Below are 15,466 nucleotides of genomic sequence, written 5' to 3'. Positions count from 1 at the left end.
TACGTATAGAGGGCATACAGGTCAGACATACATCGACCACGACACAGTTGCCATAAAAGAGCATAAAACTAAATATGCGTGAGTTCACAGATTTCTTAGTAAGCTTAACGTGCTATTGCGGCGAAGTGTTACCTGTGGACTGCGGTCGCGTTTTTTCCATGGGACCTGCGCAAAGGCAGGATCGTTCTCATCTATCAACTTCTCGGCAATACTGACAAGTGCCTCGTGCGGCCATGGTAAATAGACATCCACGCAACAAGAGCGTGTCAGCAAGTTTGGAAACCTGTACAATGCAGAACACGAGGGACCGCCCTCAAACGTCCTCCAGTATCCTGGTCCGGCATTTTTAGGCATCTCTGCACGCGGGATGGTTAGAGGTGTGAACTTGATCGAGACGACGATATGTAAGTTGGACTTGACGCGACGGAAGTACCTCTCCTGGGCAATGTTCTGGTGCTCAGTGCGGCGGGCCCCGAGCTGCCCTCCAGGAAGAAGATGGGTAGAAATGATCGCTATTTCCGTTGGGGTGTACAAACCGGGACAAGTACCTTCAAGACAATAAATACACACATTTGAGGCAATGCTGTAAAGTACCTCTATTAGGGGGCCACCCTTGGGGCTGGCTGAGAATACTATACGAATACATACAGTACATAATTTTGGTTCTCAAGCGGTTAACCCAAAACATAATTTGCAGTTGATAGATAAAGATCATTAACATAAAGCCGATTCTATTTCATCACGGATTTTGTTTTGTCGTATATTGCCATAGCATTGTCCAAAAAAATGCCCCCTAAATAAATAAAATACTATACTGCTAGAAACATTGTACCCTACCCCACTGCAAATAAACATGTAATGGCCCGTTACTCACACCCGTAACAAGCGAATATTTACCTTCAGCCATCAGCGTGTTGACATCCTCAAGTGAACTGTCCTCCACCCCCTCGGGAATAAATAGCACAACTGGCTTCCCCTGAATGCCCGCCACGTAGCTAGCGGTTTTGATCTGTTGGCGTAGCTGTTCACGTGACTGGAAATGCGTCGCTTGTGCCTCCATCAACTAGGGATAGAACACAATGACGCCAATCAAAACTATTTAGTTCTTTTTCATAGAGCTACTACTCAAACTGCTTAAGCTGTGTGCCAATACCTTATACCCAGCAGCGTAACATGCCAGGCGTGTCAGCGTCCTTCTGCCGTATCCAAGTCGAGAAAGCAGCAAAGCATGACCTCCAGGAATGACCTATGACACAAGATTGAATGAAACTCTACGAACATCCAGCAACATATTTGCATAAGAAACCTAATTCTAGCTCACTTCTTATACTCCTAAAAATTTACTGTTCGTTGCGCCATCTTGAAGGCGACCAAGGCCCAGGTGCATGGGTAGGGGGGGGGGGGGTACCCTCGAATTTTCCCTACAATTAAGTCTCAAAATTGTTTATAGAAATGTAAGGATCATAAATCACGTGGTTCTGGGGTTTTCAGCTATAATATATGATTCTATCTGAGCTGCGATGTTAATAAGAAAATGTCACAAGTTCAATTAAAGCTTCGGTGAAACGGTAACTTCTACACCTCAGTTGTAACATACCGTGTCATGAATTCAGCACGGCATTTGTAAAGCGTGGTTAGGTCGCGTCCTAAGAGCCTTATAGAATAATACAGCGAGATGCAATAAAACCCCGTAAGTCACTCACTTACCAAAGCCCTACTTATTCTAGCAGCGTGGTGGAGGGCGTCTCTGAATGTTACCATGTTGACGATCTTGAAGGATGATCTTTCGGACGCCTGTGCATTGTACGCCTCAAGACAACGTTTAATCCCTTGCTCTAGAACGCTGTACGAACACTCAAGGTAGCCTCTACTTTCACCAGCACCGCCAAAAGACGACGCACTGAAGTGTTTGCAGAATATGATGTCGGTCAGGTCTTCGCCGGGAAAAGCCAGCTGCTCAGGAGCAATAAGAGGACCGGTGTACTCCTTGTCATCCGTCTGCTTCATATCATCGAAGGTAACCTAGACGAAAGGAGTAGAAGAAGTGGGTTAGGCTGTGTTCTCTTAATCAGGATTACATTTCTTATTACGACCGCAACGTTAGCAATCGTAAAATGACAGACGTGACGAAGGTATGGTGGATACAACCTCATTCAGACCACCACTTTCTATACCTATGGAGCTCAACTATAATACCTGTTGTACGTAAAGGATGGGCTCAGCTATAATACCTTAGTACGTAAAGGGTAAGCTCAGCTATAATATCCTAGTAAGTATAGGGTGAGCTCAGCAATAATACCTTTGTACGTTAAGAGTGAACTCAGCTATAATACTTTTGTACGTAAAGAGTGAGCTCAGCTATAATACCTTAGTAAGTAAAGGATGAGCTCAGCTATAATACCTTTGTACGTAAAGGGTGACTGGACTCCCCGATATCATCACTCTCGAGCACTGCGGCTAAGTCTACATCCGACGATGAACTTTGGCTGTCATGGTCTTTATAGTCTCCATCGGCAGCTAAGCAGTTAAGGAGTCAAGCAAAACATGGAAATCAAGAGTGGTAGAGGAATCAAGAAAATGGAAATAAATCTCAATACTTCCCTTTTTGTCATTTTTTTATTATTCATTAGCAATTCAAATTGAATTTAGTTATTCAGGCGGACTTATGTCAACTGTTTTAAATTATGTAGTACTCAAATGATATTTACATTGATCTTCAGATGACGTTGATCCGTCACGCTCTCCTTTCTTACACCTCTCGCCGCCACGCTCTCCTGTGTCATCCTCCTCCGGGTTCTCCACCAGAGAATCACGCTGCTTGAATGTGATTGGAGCAGAGGTCGTTACTGGCTCGGTAGAGCCCTCGGGACTAAAAGGCAGTGTATGCTCTCTGCGTCCTTGAGTTTCGCCCTTATAAGAAATGGTGGCAGTGATACCGCATCGGTGATACCGCAGCGCTCGCATCGGTTAACAATAAGCGTGGAAATAAAGGCCAATACTGGTAACGATCACGCGAGAAAGTGTAAAGGCTTGATTTATGCAAAGGGTGTTGTGTTGAGTACAGGTAGTTTCTAGAAGGGAGTTCCGATAATGGTCAGAATAAACCATTCAGAACTCTTAAGTGAACGTAACATGTCTCGTTTAAATTCAGAGTAATCGTGTTGTCTGAACCCATAATTTAGCGTAACATGTCTGAGTCAACCTCAGATTCACTTCCTGCTACTCTTGACGCAACAAAACTCTCCTCATATGTTTACCTTCGTGCCAAGCTCAGTTATGCTTGCCTTCATCAAGGTCTCTGTGGGAGGGGCTTCAAGTGGTGATTCTGATACGGAGCCCGACCTCTCTGCAGTTGACGGGGTTGCACTGGCTCCAGGCAATCCACCCCGTTGAAAGGGTGCACTGACTCCAGGCGATCCACCCCGTGGCGGGGTTGCACTGGCTCCAGGCGATTCACCCCGTGGCGGGGTTGCACTAGCTCCAGGCGATCCACCCAGTGGCGGGGTTGCACTGACTCCAGGCGATACACCCAGTGCCGCATGTGTGACGTCTGAGAAAGGACAGGAAACGTGTCCATAAGAATTAGAGTCCCTCTTTATATGTTGGTTATAAAACAATAAATTACAGTGCTAGCTAAACAACTGAAGCGGTGACACAGAAAATAGCGTGACACAGAAAATAGCGTGACACCGAGAATAGCGAGACACAGAGAATATCGAGACAGAAAATAGAGTGACACAGGGAATGGCGTGACACAGAGAATATCGAGATACAGAGAATAGTGTGACACAGAGAATCGTGTGACATAGAGAATAACGAGACACAGAGAATAGTGTGACACAGAAAATAGTGTGACACAAAGAATAACGTGACACAGAGAATATTGAGACAGAGAATACTGAGACACAGAGAATATCGAGACACAGAGAATAGTGTGACAAAGAGAATAGTGTGACACAGAGAATAGCGTGACACAGAGAATAACGTGACATAGAGAATAGTGTGACACAGAGAATAGTGTGACACAGGGAATAACGTGACACATAGAATATCGAGACACAGAGTATAGTGTGACACAGAGAAAAGTGTGACACAGAGAATAACGAGACAGAGAATAACGTGACACAGAGAATAGTGTGACACAGAGAATAACGAGACACAGAGAATAACGAGACACAGAGAATATCGAGACACAGAGAATAGTGCGACACAAAGAATAGTGTGACAGAAGATTTCGAGACACAAAGAATATCGAGACACAGAGAATAATGTCAAACAGAAAATAGCGTGGCACAGAGAATAACGTGACACAGAGAATATCGAGACACAGAGAATAGTGTGACACAGAAGTGTGACAAAGAGTATAGTGTGACACAGAGAATAGCGTGACACAGAGAATAAGGTAACAGAGAATTTCGAGACACAGAGAATAGCGAGACACAGTGAGTAGTGTGACACAGAGAATATCGTGACACAGAGAATAGGGTGACACAGAGAATAACGTGACACAGAGAATAACGTGACACAGAGAATAGCGAGACACAGATAATAGTGTGACACAGAAAATAACGTGAAACAGAAAATAGCGTGGCAGAGAATATCGTTACACAGAGAATAGTTTGACACAGAGAATAACGTTACACAATGTGGCAGAGAAAAGCGTGCCCAATGTTGGCGGGTTTTTTTACCTTCTATGATCTGGTTAAGGTCAGGCGTCTTGTCTCCAGACCCGGCCCCGCCAGAGGAACTTGTGACCTCTGTATCCTCCTCGCTTCCAGAGCAGAAGCACTCATGGACCGTCTCGTGCAGCAGGGAGGCAAACCAGTAGCGATGGGAGTCATCTAAGAGCCGATCCCCGTACACACGAGTGTGCTCGTGACACCACAATCTTAGTATGGAGCGGATCAATGGTGAGATGGCCGCCGGAGTGTTGGCAGTGGTCGCTGTGGGAAGCGTAGGCCAACTAGAGGGGAACATAGGCGGCATAATAAAAAAACTTGTCAAGAACATCGAAATTGATTACATCGCAGGCCAGTTAGAAAGAAGTTAGAGGGCCGATAAGTCGTAAGAATGCGACAAGGAGTCCTTGTCTCGCTTTGTATGGAATACGTCGGCAGGCCAACAAGAAAAGGAGCAAGAGTGGGTCGACAAGTCGTAAGAATGCGTCAAGGACCTCGTTATCTTCGGACCTTAGTTGGTCATCGCACTGTGACTATGTGATCAAAAAGTCAAACCGTCGTCTCTATGCACTCAGAAAACTAAAATCATGTGGTGTCTCAGAAAGGGATTTAATGTCTGTGTACTGTTCTCTTATAAGGTCCATCTTAGAGTATGCCTGCGTTGTCTTTTCCAACCTTCCGCAATACCTATGTGCTGCCTTAGAAAGAATTCAAAAAAGATCTCTAGGAATAATTTTCGGTAGTGGCCTTAGCTACGAGGACGCCCTCGAACGCGCATGCTTGTCTTCTTTAGAGGCGCGGCGTCACAATGTGTGCAGAAAATTCATAAGCAATATCAAACAGGGGAGCGTCTTATACCCCCTAGTGTCAAGCAGACTTATATCCTCCAACTCGCCATACTCCCTAAGATCTAAGCGCTCACATAGTGTGGTTCCGGGTCGCACGGACCGTTTTTCCAAATTCGTCTCAGCGCAATATGCTGGGGATTTAATGTTATTATGAATTATGTATGGTGTAATGTATTTTGTAGTTAGCTGACCCTACCGGTAATTCAGTTGTAAAAGAACTGCAAACGGTTGAAATAAACGAGCATTATTATTATTATTATTATGGAATACATCAGCAGTCAGAAATAAGGGAAAAACATAATTCTGGAAAAATGTATGGTATATTTTCTCGGAACCTAAATATGCGTATTCTTATCACTTTGAGATCGCCAACAGGTTTTACTATATTAGCTCAGCTTGGAAGTAAAGTGAGTTAATGAGTCGTTAGAGTCGGTTGGCCAAATTCGTCACAAAAGATTTCAAAAGATACTTTTTCGTACATTATCCGCTAAACCTGCTTAAAGTACCTTTTTCCCTTCTTGACCTCCTTCCCCAGCTCGGCCCTCGTTCTTTCGCTAACAACCCCGCTACTCTTACTGACGGGAGGGGGAAGCTCTATGCTAGTGGGCTGCTGCTGCTCAACACCTCGTCGTCTCGCCTTTGGGCGTGGCCTTGCACGTGCACGCAAGCTGAACAACATCATGCCTAAAAACAAGAACATTGGAACCCTGATAAAGCAATACTAGACATGATAACAACAAACTTTTTATTATGATTAATGGTAGATGGGAGATTATTTCAATTTAACGATTTTTTCGATATAAATATAATATTAATTTAAATCTGGTTGTTAACAAGCTCATCATCGTGAGCACGAAGGATGGCCGACGCAATGCCTAAGCCTTAACGGAGTAAAATTATAGCAAGTAGTTTTCCCTCGATCGTAGTTTATATCTGGCTACGACCGTGTGAATGGGCAAATCTCTGGGTGAGGTACTATATGCTATACGGGTCAGGCCGTGAATTGGTAGTTTTATGGGAAGTGAGGTACCATGTGCTTCACGGGTCAGGTCGTGAATTGGCAGTTTTATGGGAAGTGAGGTACCTTGTGCTATACGGGTAAGGTTGGAATTGGCAATTATGTGAAATGAGGTACTATATGCTATACGGGTCAGGTCGTGAATTGGCAGTTTTATGGGAAGTGAGGTACCTTGTGCTATACGGGTAAGGTTGGAATTGGCAATTATGTGAAATGAGGTACTATATGCTATACGGCTAACGTCGTGAATTAGTAGTTTTATAGGAAGTGAGGTACCTTGTGCTATACGGGTCAGGTCGTGCTGCGTGAACACAAAGTGAGGATGACAAGGGCTGCGACGGAATTCATCCCGCAGTCGACTAAACATCTCTACCGCTGCACCAGCCATCACCTATAAATCAAATTATCACAGTAAGGAAGAAACAACAAATCAGGCAAATTTTATCGTCTCTACGAGCTAGTCTTTTCTAAAAAAGCCCGGGAACTTCCAGTGTGAAAAAAACCCGGTGATACCACTCACTTTTGCGATGGCCGAGTGATGTGTAAGCGAGTATGCCGGAAACTCTTCCAACCACGCGCGGAATACACTGCTGTAGATGACCTCCAGCGTGTCTCGCCCCAAAGGCAGGAATGACACAACGGTCATGAGCCGGGTTAGCCGGGGGCTTAAGGGGTGACTAGCTATCCCTCCTCCCGTGCTGACGCCGCTGGGTGGGGCTGCGGTAGCAATGAACTGTATGTTCTGCACCGCCTTGTAGTGGTGACGCTCCTGATCATACAGAGATCCTGGGAAAATTAGTGCAAATAAGTTTGACCTATATAAATGTTGCGAGTCAAAAGGTGCATGTGTGTACAGGGAAAAAAGATGTAAATGAGTGGCCTGGGATCGAAATTACAGTTATCATGTCAAAGAATTGCAAAGAAGTCTATAAATGAGAGCTTTTCTCGACATTTCAAAATAAAAACACTGGAAACTCTGTATAAATAATATGGGCGGGGCCGCAAAAACCTGCAAAATGTCCCTAATAGCGTATGTTATTAGCCAATCAAAATGTATTGAGAGTATAAGGCTGTATTTGTTTTCTTCAGATTGGGCTTTTCTGTGGCTCTGCTAAGACATGAATGGCAAATTAGTTAAACACGCAGATAATGATAATAGAGCACTTACCCTGCGAAAGAAGCTGCCTTAGTAGCTCTAGCGGAGGTTGTGAACCAGTTCGGTCTGTGGTAGCATAGTGGAGGTCGTCCAGGAAGAACAGCTGGTTCCTGGACTTTATTGCGGGCAGGTGGCGGCTGGGACTGTCTGATGCCGCTTGTCGCGCGTGTAGATGCGCATTCTCGCGCTGTCGCAGGACCACCAGCTTCGCCTCGATCGCTTCTTGGAAGAGTCTGGACGACAGGCTGGCAGCCATGAAGATACGGCTGTACGGGTACCGCGGGCTTACCATGTTCTGTGTAGGGGAAAGTTTTTGGGACATACTAAGATTAGGCCCACAACAAACCAAATAGAGGTTAATAGAGATTAAAAATACTGTTTACTTCTACTATAACAACCACTGGTTTACTATAACAACCACAAGTTTGAGTTACGAGCAAAATACAATAACCTAACTAACCACAACAAAAGACCTGCACTTTCTCGCAATGCGCAAAACATGTGAATGCCCTTAGAACTCGCACACAGGAATCCCATGCGACAAAATTTTAGCTTCCGTCCGTCAAAAGCCTTGAACGTTTTCATTGCCTTAAATTTAGATGGCTTCTTATCATCCCATCTCACAGCATTGCTAGTTAACAAAATATTCAAAATCGTAGTTAATGGCATTAAACACACACACAGACGTCCCTTAGGGACAGTAGTACATCATGTAAGACCCCATGAAATCGCACTCTCCTAATACTAACCCTAAACCCTAACCCTACATGACGTACATGAAGTACTGACCATGTACTGACCTTACATGGCGTACGGGCTTTTCTGAGCATGTCGAGCCTTACCTGTATTAGGGCCGACTTTCCAGTCCCACTCTGCCCAACTAGCAGCACAGGGTAACCGTCAAATATCATGAGGTCGAGCAAGTGTAGATAGCGATCAAGCTAAGCAAAGAATAAAAAGAAAAGCAATTACTATCTGATGCAAATGAAGCATACATCCGAATGTAAGACATGTCATCCGACTTTACCTCGGGTACGATGGTTTATGAGGTAGCTAGAGACTTTACCTCGGGTACGATGGTTTATGAGGTAGCTAGAGACTTTACCTCGGGTACGATGGTGTATGAAGTAGCTAGAGACTTTACCTCGGGTACGATGGTGTATGAGGTAGCTAGAGACTTTACCTCGGGTACGATGGTGTATGAGGTAGCTAGAGACTTTACCTCGGGTACGATGGTGTATGAAGTAGCTAGAGACTTTACCTCGGGTACGATGGTGTACGAGGTAGCTAGAGACTTTACCTCGGGTACGATGGTGTACGAGGTAGCTAGAGACTTTACCTCGGGTACGATGGTGTATGAAGTAGCTAGAGACTTTACCTCGGGTACGATGGTGTATGAAGTAGCTAGAGACTTTACCTCGGGTACGATGGTGTATGAGGTAGCTAGAGACTTTACCTCGGGTACGATGGTGTATGAGGTAGCTAGAGACTTTATCTCGGGTACGATGGTGTATGAAGTAGCTAGAGACTTTACCTCGGGTACGATGGTGTACGAGGTAGCTAGAGACTTTACCTCGGGTACGATGGTGTACGAGGTAGCTAGAGACTTTACCTCGGGTACGATGGTGTATGAAGTAGCTAGAGACTTTACCCCGGGTACGATGGTGTATGAAGTAGCTAGAGACTTTACCTCGGGTACGATGGTGTATGAGGTAGCTAGAGACTTTACCTCGGGTACGATGGTGTATGAGGTAGCTAGAGACTTTATCTCGGGTACGATGGTGTATGAAGTAGCTAGAGACTTTACCTCGGGTACGATGGTGTACGAGGTAGCTAGAGACTTTACCTCGGGTACGATGGTGTACGAGGTAGCTAGAGACTTTACCTCGGGTACGATGGTGTATGAAGTAGCTAGAGACTTTACCCCGGGTACGATGGTGTATGAAGTAGCTAGAGACTTTACCTCGGGTACGATGGTGTATGAGGTAGCTAGAGACTTTACCTCGGGTACGATGGTGTATGAGGTAGCTAGAGACTTTATCTCGGGTACGATGGTGTATGAAGTAGCTAGAGACTTTACCTCGGGTACGATGGTGTATGAGGTAGCTAGAGACATTACCTCGGGTACGATGGTGTATGAGGTAGCTAGAGACTTTACCTCGGGTACGATGGTGTACGAGGTAGCTAGAGACTTTACCTCGGGTACGATGGTGTACGAGGTAGCTAGAGACTTTACCTCGGGTACGATGGTGTATGAAGTAGCTAGAGAATTTACCTCGGGTACGATGGTGTATGAGGTAGCTAGAGACTTTACCTCGGTTACGATGGTGTATGAGGTAGCTAGAGACTTTACCTCGGGTACGATTGTGTATGAGGTAGCTAGAGACTTTACCTCGGGTACGATGGTGTATGAAGTAGCTAGAGACTTTACCTCGGGTACGATGGTGTATGAGGTAGCTAGAGACTTTACCTCGGCTACGATGGTGTATGAAGTAGCTAGAGACTTTACCTCGGGTACGATGGTGTATGAGGTAGCTAGAGACTTTACCTCGGGTACGATGGTGTATGAAGTAGCTAGAGACTTTACCTCGGGTACGATGGTGTATGAGGTAGCTAGAGACTTTACCTCGGGTACGATGGTGTATGAAGTAGCTAGAGACTTTACCTCGGCTACGATGGTGTATGAGGTAGCTAGAGACTTTACCTCGGGTACGATGGTGTATGAGGTAGCTAGAGACTTTACCTCGGGTTCGATTGTGTACGAGGTAGCTAGAGACTTTACCTCGGGTACGATGGTGTATGAAGTAGCTAGAGACTTTACCTCGGGTACGATGGTGTATGAGGTAGCTAGAGACTTTACCTCGGGTACGATGGTGTATGAGGTAGCTAGAGACTTTACCTCGGGTACGATTGTGTATGAGGTAGCTAGAGACTTTACCTCGGGTACGATGGTGTATGAGGTAGCTAGAGACTTTACCTCGGGTACAATGGTGTATGAAGTAGTTAGAGACTTTACCTCGGGTACGATGGTGTATGAGGTAGCTAGAGACTTTACCTCGGGTACGATAGTGTATGAGGTAGCTAGAGACTTTACCTCGGGTACGATGGTGTATGAGGTAGCTAGAGACTTTACCTCGGGTTCGATTGTGTACGAGGTAGCTAGAGACTTTACCTCGGGTACGATGGTGTATGAAGTAGCTAGAGACTTTACCTCGGGTACGATGGTGTATGAGGTAGCTAGAGACTTTACCTCGGGTACGATGGTGTATGAGGTAGCTAGAGACTTTACCTCGGTTACGATGGTGTATGAGGTAGCTAGAGACTTTACCTCGGGTACGATTGTGTATGAGGTAGCTAGAGACTTTACCTCGGGTACGATGGTGTATGAAGTAGCTAGAGACTTTACCTCGGGTACGATGGTGTATGAGGTAGCTAGAGACTTTACCTCGGCTACGATGGTGTATGAGGTAGCTAGAGACTTTACCTCGGGTACGATGGTGTATGAGGTAGCTAGAGACTTTACCTCGGGTACGATGGTGTATGAAGTAGCTAGAGACTTTACCTCGGGTACGATGGTGTATGAGGTAGCTAGAGACTTTATCTCGGGTACGATGGTGTATGAAGTAGCTAGAGACTTTACCTCGGCTACGATGGTGTATGAGGTAGCTAGAGACTTTACCTCGGGTACGATGGTGTATGAGGTAGCTAGAGACTTTACCTCGGGTTCGATTGTGTACGAGGTAGCTAGAGACTTTACCTCGGGTACGATGGTGTATGAAGTAGCTAGAGACTTTACCTCGGGTACGATGGTGTATGAGGTAGCTAGAGACTTTACCTCGGGTACGATGGTTTATGAGGTAGCTAGAGACTTTACCTCGGGTACGATGGTGTATGAGGTAGCTAGAGACTTTACCTCGGGTACAATGGTGTATGAGGTAGCTAGAGTCTTGACCTCGGGTACGATGGTGTATGATGTAGCTAGAGACTTTACCTCGGGTACGATGGTGTATGAGGTAGCTAGAGTCTTGACCTGACTCCCTGGTTTTTCTGCCCACGGCACCAGCAAGCCCTTAGAGAAGTCCAGGTGGTAGTCGTACACCAGTCCCTCTGAAGGCACGATGGCGGGATAGGGGCCTGAGGAGAGTAGCTCACGTGCATGGCTGTCAAACAACGTGATGTACCTTTAACATAAGCAAGAATTTGTGAGGCTTATAACAGCACTAATGATACTGGCTCCAGATATGATGATGATAATATTGCCGCTGATGATAGACCAGGTAGTGCTCCTGATGATGGTGGTAGTGACAATGATTATGATACTAATGATGATGATAGATCAGATAGATGATAGACCAGGTAGTGCTCCTGATGATGGTGGTAGTTACAATGATTATGATACTGATGATGATCATAGATCAGGTAGATGATAGACCAGGTAGTGCTCCTGATGATGGTGGTAGTAACAATGATTATCTTACTGCTGATGATGCTACTGATAATGGAAGTGTTTGTGATGATCAGGCGCGTACACAGGGGGGCACGTGCACCCACCCCTTGGTGGCTAAAATGTGGTTCATTTCTTATGAAATATAAACATTCTGATACCTAACTGCGCACCCCCTCTCAGCCAATCCTCTGTACGCGCCTGATGTTGATATTTTATATATGTTTTACTGTCAAATCCGTTGTATCGCGACCCGCGTTTTCAAAACACGATTTGTTTTGGTTTTCTGTTCCGTCAGTAAAACAATTCTGAGCCAATCAGAGTCTCGCTTTGACAAAAACACAAAAAGACAAAAACAAATCGATGTTTTGAAAATGCGAGCTCGCGATACAACGGATTCGACAGTAATGGTGATGATGCTACCGAAGTCGATCCTGACCGTGCACCTTACCTCTCATGAAGGTGGCCCCCGAAGGCCCAGATGAATGCGAATGCGAATGTGCTGATAACTTTGCCAGTGTCACTAGCTGTAATCCCAGAACTTTGCCGACTACTTGTTGATCCGGCATTAGATATGCGACCCTTGCTTATCGCTTGTACCTAGTAACATAGACATGTCAAGACAAGTCATTACAATATGCTCGGGTATGGCTCGTTGGTGACAAATATTTTCAAGTACACCGACCGACAGTAACTTTTCTCGTTAGCGTACAGCTTGTCCTTTAGTAGAGTTGTCCTTCTAAAGCATACATTGGAATGTTTCCTTGACTCGCTCTTACTGTATTGACTGAGATTTTAAATATTCTGAGAACACTCGCCAACGATTCCCGACAGCCTAAGACTTCTTCTCACTTTCATCAATCAAGTTTTGAATTTTAACGGAGCACATTTTGTTCTTTTTGTTCTCTCTAATTGGTTAACGCATGGCAGTAAGATGGCTCGTCTGGTACCCATCAATGTGTAGGAAAATGAAAATAGGCCTTTCACTGAAGGAAGCCAAAATGTATTTTATCACATTGAATTTAAGGGGCTGAGTTCACAGATTACTCAAAATCGCATTAAAGGGGCATTCGCACGTTCGTTTGAAAGTTAAAATACACCGTGGAATCGTCATTTCTTGATAGCGAAATAGACGGCTGAAAGAGTATGTAGATGTGAAATCCGTTTGCATCGCGCCGAATTTAATCACAAGAAGACAATCAAACAGCTTTTAGATAGTGTCAAGTAGTTTTTCTCTGTGCTGAGTTGGTGACGATTCTTGAAAAATACCGCTACCGGTGCAACTGCCCCCTTAAACTCCAGACGAGATGTTTGGCACTAACCTGTATGTCCTCGTCGTCCCGCAGAATGTGACGATCAAAAATAGCTGACATGTAGCGGATGAGTGTCTGCACCTCGTGGATGCCCGAGGAGGGGTGGGACAGCTGGGATGCTACCCCATAATCGGCGGTAAGCACGGAGCGGCAATTGGTGCTAAGGAACGATAGCGTACTATCGACCATGTGGTCCATCAGGCAGGAGATGATGCCCAAACTTAGCAAAAAAAAAAAAAAAGAAAGAAAGAAAGAAAGAAATATCAAGCTATGCCAACAAGGACAGAAATATCAAGGTATACCAACAAGGACAGAAATATTAAGCTATACCAACAAGAACAGAAATATCAAGTTATGCCAACGAGGACAGAAATATCAAGCTATGCCAACAAGCCAAGAGGGGTAGGGGAAATCTGGCTGAGGGACAAAGAAGCCCATTATTTTAAGTTTTAGCTGAAGTACTGTAGTGAAACCGAGTTCATTTTTGTGGATAATTAATACACTTATAAGCCGATCTTCAAGTAAAGACCCATGGGAGTTAAGCTTGGTAAGTTATTGGTCTAATTGGAAGTTTCGTTGAGAAAAAATTACTTTTCACCTGTTCTCTTGGACTATTTTTGTCTTCACGCAAACTTCGTTAATTGCAGTGAAATTCGTGTTTTTACGCTTTTACCCAACCGTGACACTTCCCCTTTAAGACTACTTTAAAGGTGGCCAGCATCTTTCGATCTCAAGCCCAGAGTGAACCTTACCCGCGGTTTGAGATGTCCCACTTGGAATGCGCAGACTTGATCCAGGTTCGAAAAACAGACTTCCAGCCCACGATAGAATCCGGGCAATGTACTACAGCACAGCGCGTGACGAGAGAGGGCGCAGCGTGAGTTAAATCGCTCGACTCGAACAACACGGATAGGTTGGCTAGAAAGATAAACGTTATTTCAAAAACTGCCTTAGATCATCGGAATAGAACAACACAGGCAGGATTTCAAGGAATTATGATATGGTCTATACAAGTGCCATAGTGCCAATTGCAAAGTGCCGCACAGCACCAGATACAGAAATAAAATAAGGCATTCGCAATTGTTTTGAACTCTAGAGTTCAAAGCATTACAGGATAGCTTCTTGATTCATACAAGTGATAGTTTCAGACGAAAAAGATCGAGTATTCTATATTTGGTGTGCAAAAAATGTGGTGTTAAAATCGACCAAAATGCAAACAAGGGTGCGACAAAAGCATTGTATGTAAATTTGCTGGGCCAATAAAAAACTCTGGTGGAGTTTTCCATAGCCTGCTAGCCTGCTCTCATTTTCTATTGATAATGTCGGCTGGACGATCCACAGTTCAAAAGGTCACCACAGTCTTTACTAATATTCAAAACCTATACCATTAGGCAATGCCTAGATTTATATGTTGCAAAGCCATGCCCTGAGATAACTCTTTTTCATACCTGGCATAGCAATTGACTCCCCGTTACCCAGACAGAGCGTACGTGTACTGTCTAGCACTGTACTCATATTCTCCATCCAAAGCTGGTCCATCTCGCCGTCAAAAACAAGCCACTTCTCCACATGGCCTGCCCCACCCATTCCCCGGAGGGTGCGATGCGTCTCCTCGGTGTTGGAGGCTAACAGCTCGGTCATGGTGTTGCTGGTCAGGGTGGAGTCGCGAAAGTAGCGCGAAATGAGTCCGTCTTGCCACAGACCTGACTCCTCATCTCGATATCCAAACAGCTGAAAGATAAATTACAACCATGTAGGAGATTCCATCAGGCCAGCAAACAACTTTATAAGGAAGTCGAGACAGCCTGCAGCTCTTAGCCAGCCCTTATCAGCCACAGTTATTGTTTTCAACGAACCACAGGACAAGTTATGAGAACGAAAACAAAATGACCACCTAAAAATAAAATACATGCTTTATTTACCGAATTCAATCAAAAGAATTGCACCGCACTTCGAAATCGGCCGATGGAAATGGACGCTTTCTCACACTTGGTATTTTGCTGGGATC

General features: G+C 44.9%; 1 protein-coding gene across 7 annotated transcripts in view; it reads right to left on the bottom strand.

Annotated features, from left to right (window-relative positions):
• Nucleotides 1-15,466, bottom strand: part of LOC5521680 (dynein heavy chain domain-containing protein 1) — a 73,394-nt gene that overhangs the window by 27,199 nt on the left and 30,729 nt on the right. For all 7 annotated transcript variants that reach the window (XM_048724325.1, XM_048724326.1, XM_048724323.1 and 4 more), the window contains 18 exons: nucleotides 14,907-15,189; nucleotides 14,211-14,376; nucleotides 13,468-13,678; nucleotides 12,597-12,745; nucleotides 11,693-11,882; nucleotides 8,544-8,642; nucleotides 7,714-7,996; nucleotides 7,066-7,331; nucleotides 6,822-6,936; nucleotides 6,034-6,211; nucleotides 4,689-4,963; nucleotides 3,258-3,550; nucleotides 2,709-2,910; nucleotides 2,402-2,517; nucleotides 1,708-2,022; nucleotides 1,154-1,246; nucleotides 898-1,063; nucleotides 133-548 (listed from right to left, as the gene is read on the bottom strand). In XM_048724325.1, coding sequence (XP_048580282.1) covers nucleotides 133-548; nucleotides 898-1,063; nucleotides 1,154-1,246; nucleotides 1,708-2,022; nucleotides 2,402-2,517; nucleotides 2,709-2,910; nucleotides 3,258-3,550; nucleotides 4,689-4,963; nucleotides 6,034-6,211; nucleotides 6,822-6,936; nucleotides 7,066-7,331; nucleotides 7,714-7,996; nucleotides 8,544-8,642; nucleotides 11,693-11,882; nucleotides 12,597-12,745; nucleotides 13,468-13,678; nucleotides 14,211-14,376; nucleotides 14,907-15,189 — 3,816 coding nt within the window. The remainder of the gene's footprint in view (nucleotides 1-132; nucleotides 549-897; nucleotides 1,064-1,153; nucleotides 1,247-1,707; nucleotides 2,023-2,401; nucleotides 2,518-2,708; nucleotides 2,911-3,257; nucleotides 3,551-4,688; nucleotides 4,964-6,033; nucleotides 6,212-6,821; nucleotides 6,937-7,065; nucleotides 7,332-7,713; nucleotides 7,997-8,543; nucleotides 8,643-11,692; nucleotides 11,883-12,596; nucleotides 12,746-13,467; nucleotides 13,679-14,210; nucleotides 14,377-14,906; nucleotides 15,190-15,466) is intronic.

The sequence above is a fragment of the Nematostella vectensis genome, chromosome 2 (genome assembly GCF_932526225.1).
Source record: "Nematostella vectensis chromosome 2, jaNemVect1.1, whole genome shotgun sequence".
NCBI lineage: Eukaryota > Metazoa > Cnidaria > Anthozoa > Actiniaria > Edwardsiidae > Nematostella > Nematostella vectensis.
This window is presented reverse-complemented; position numbering and strand designations above follow the sequence as displayed.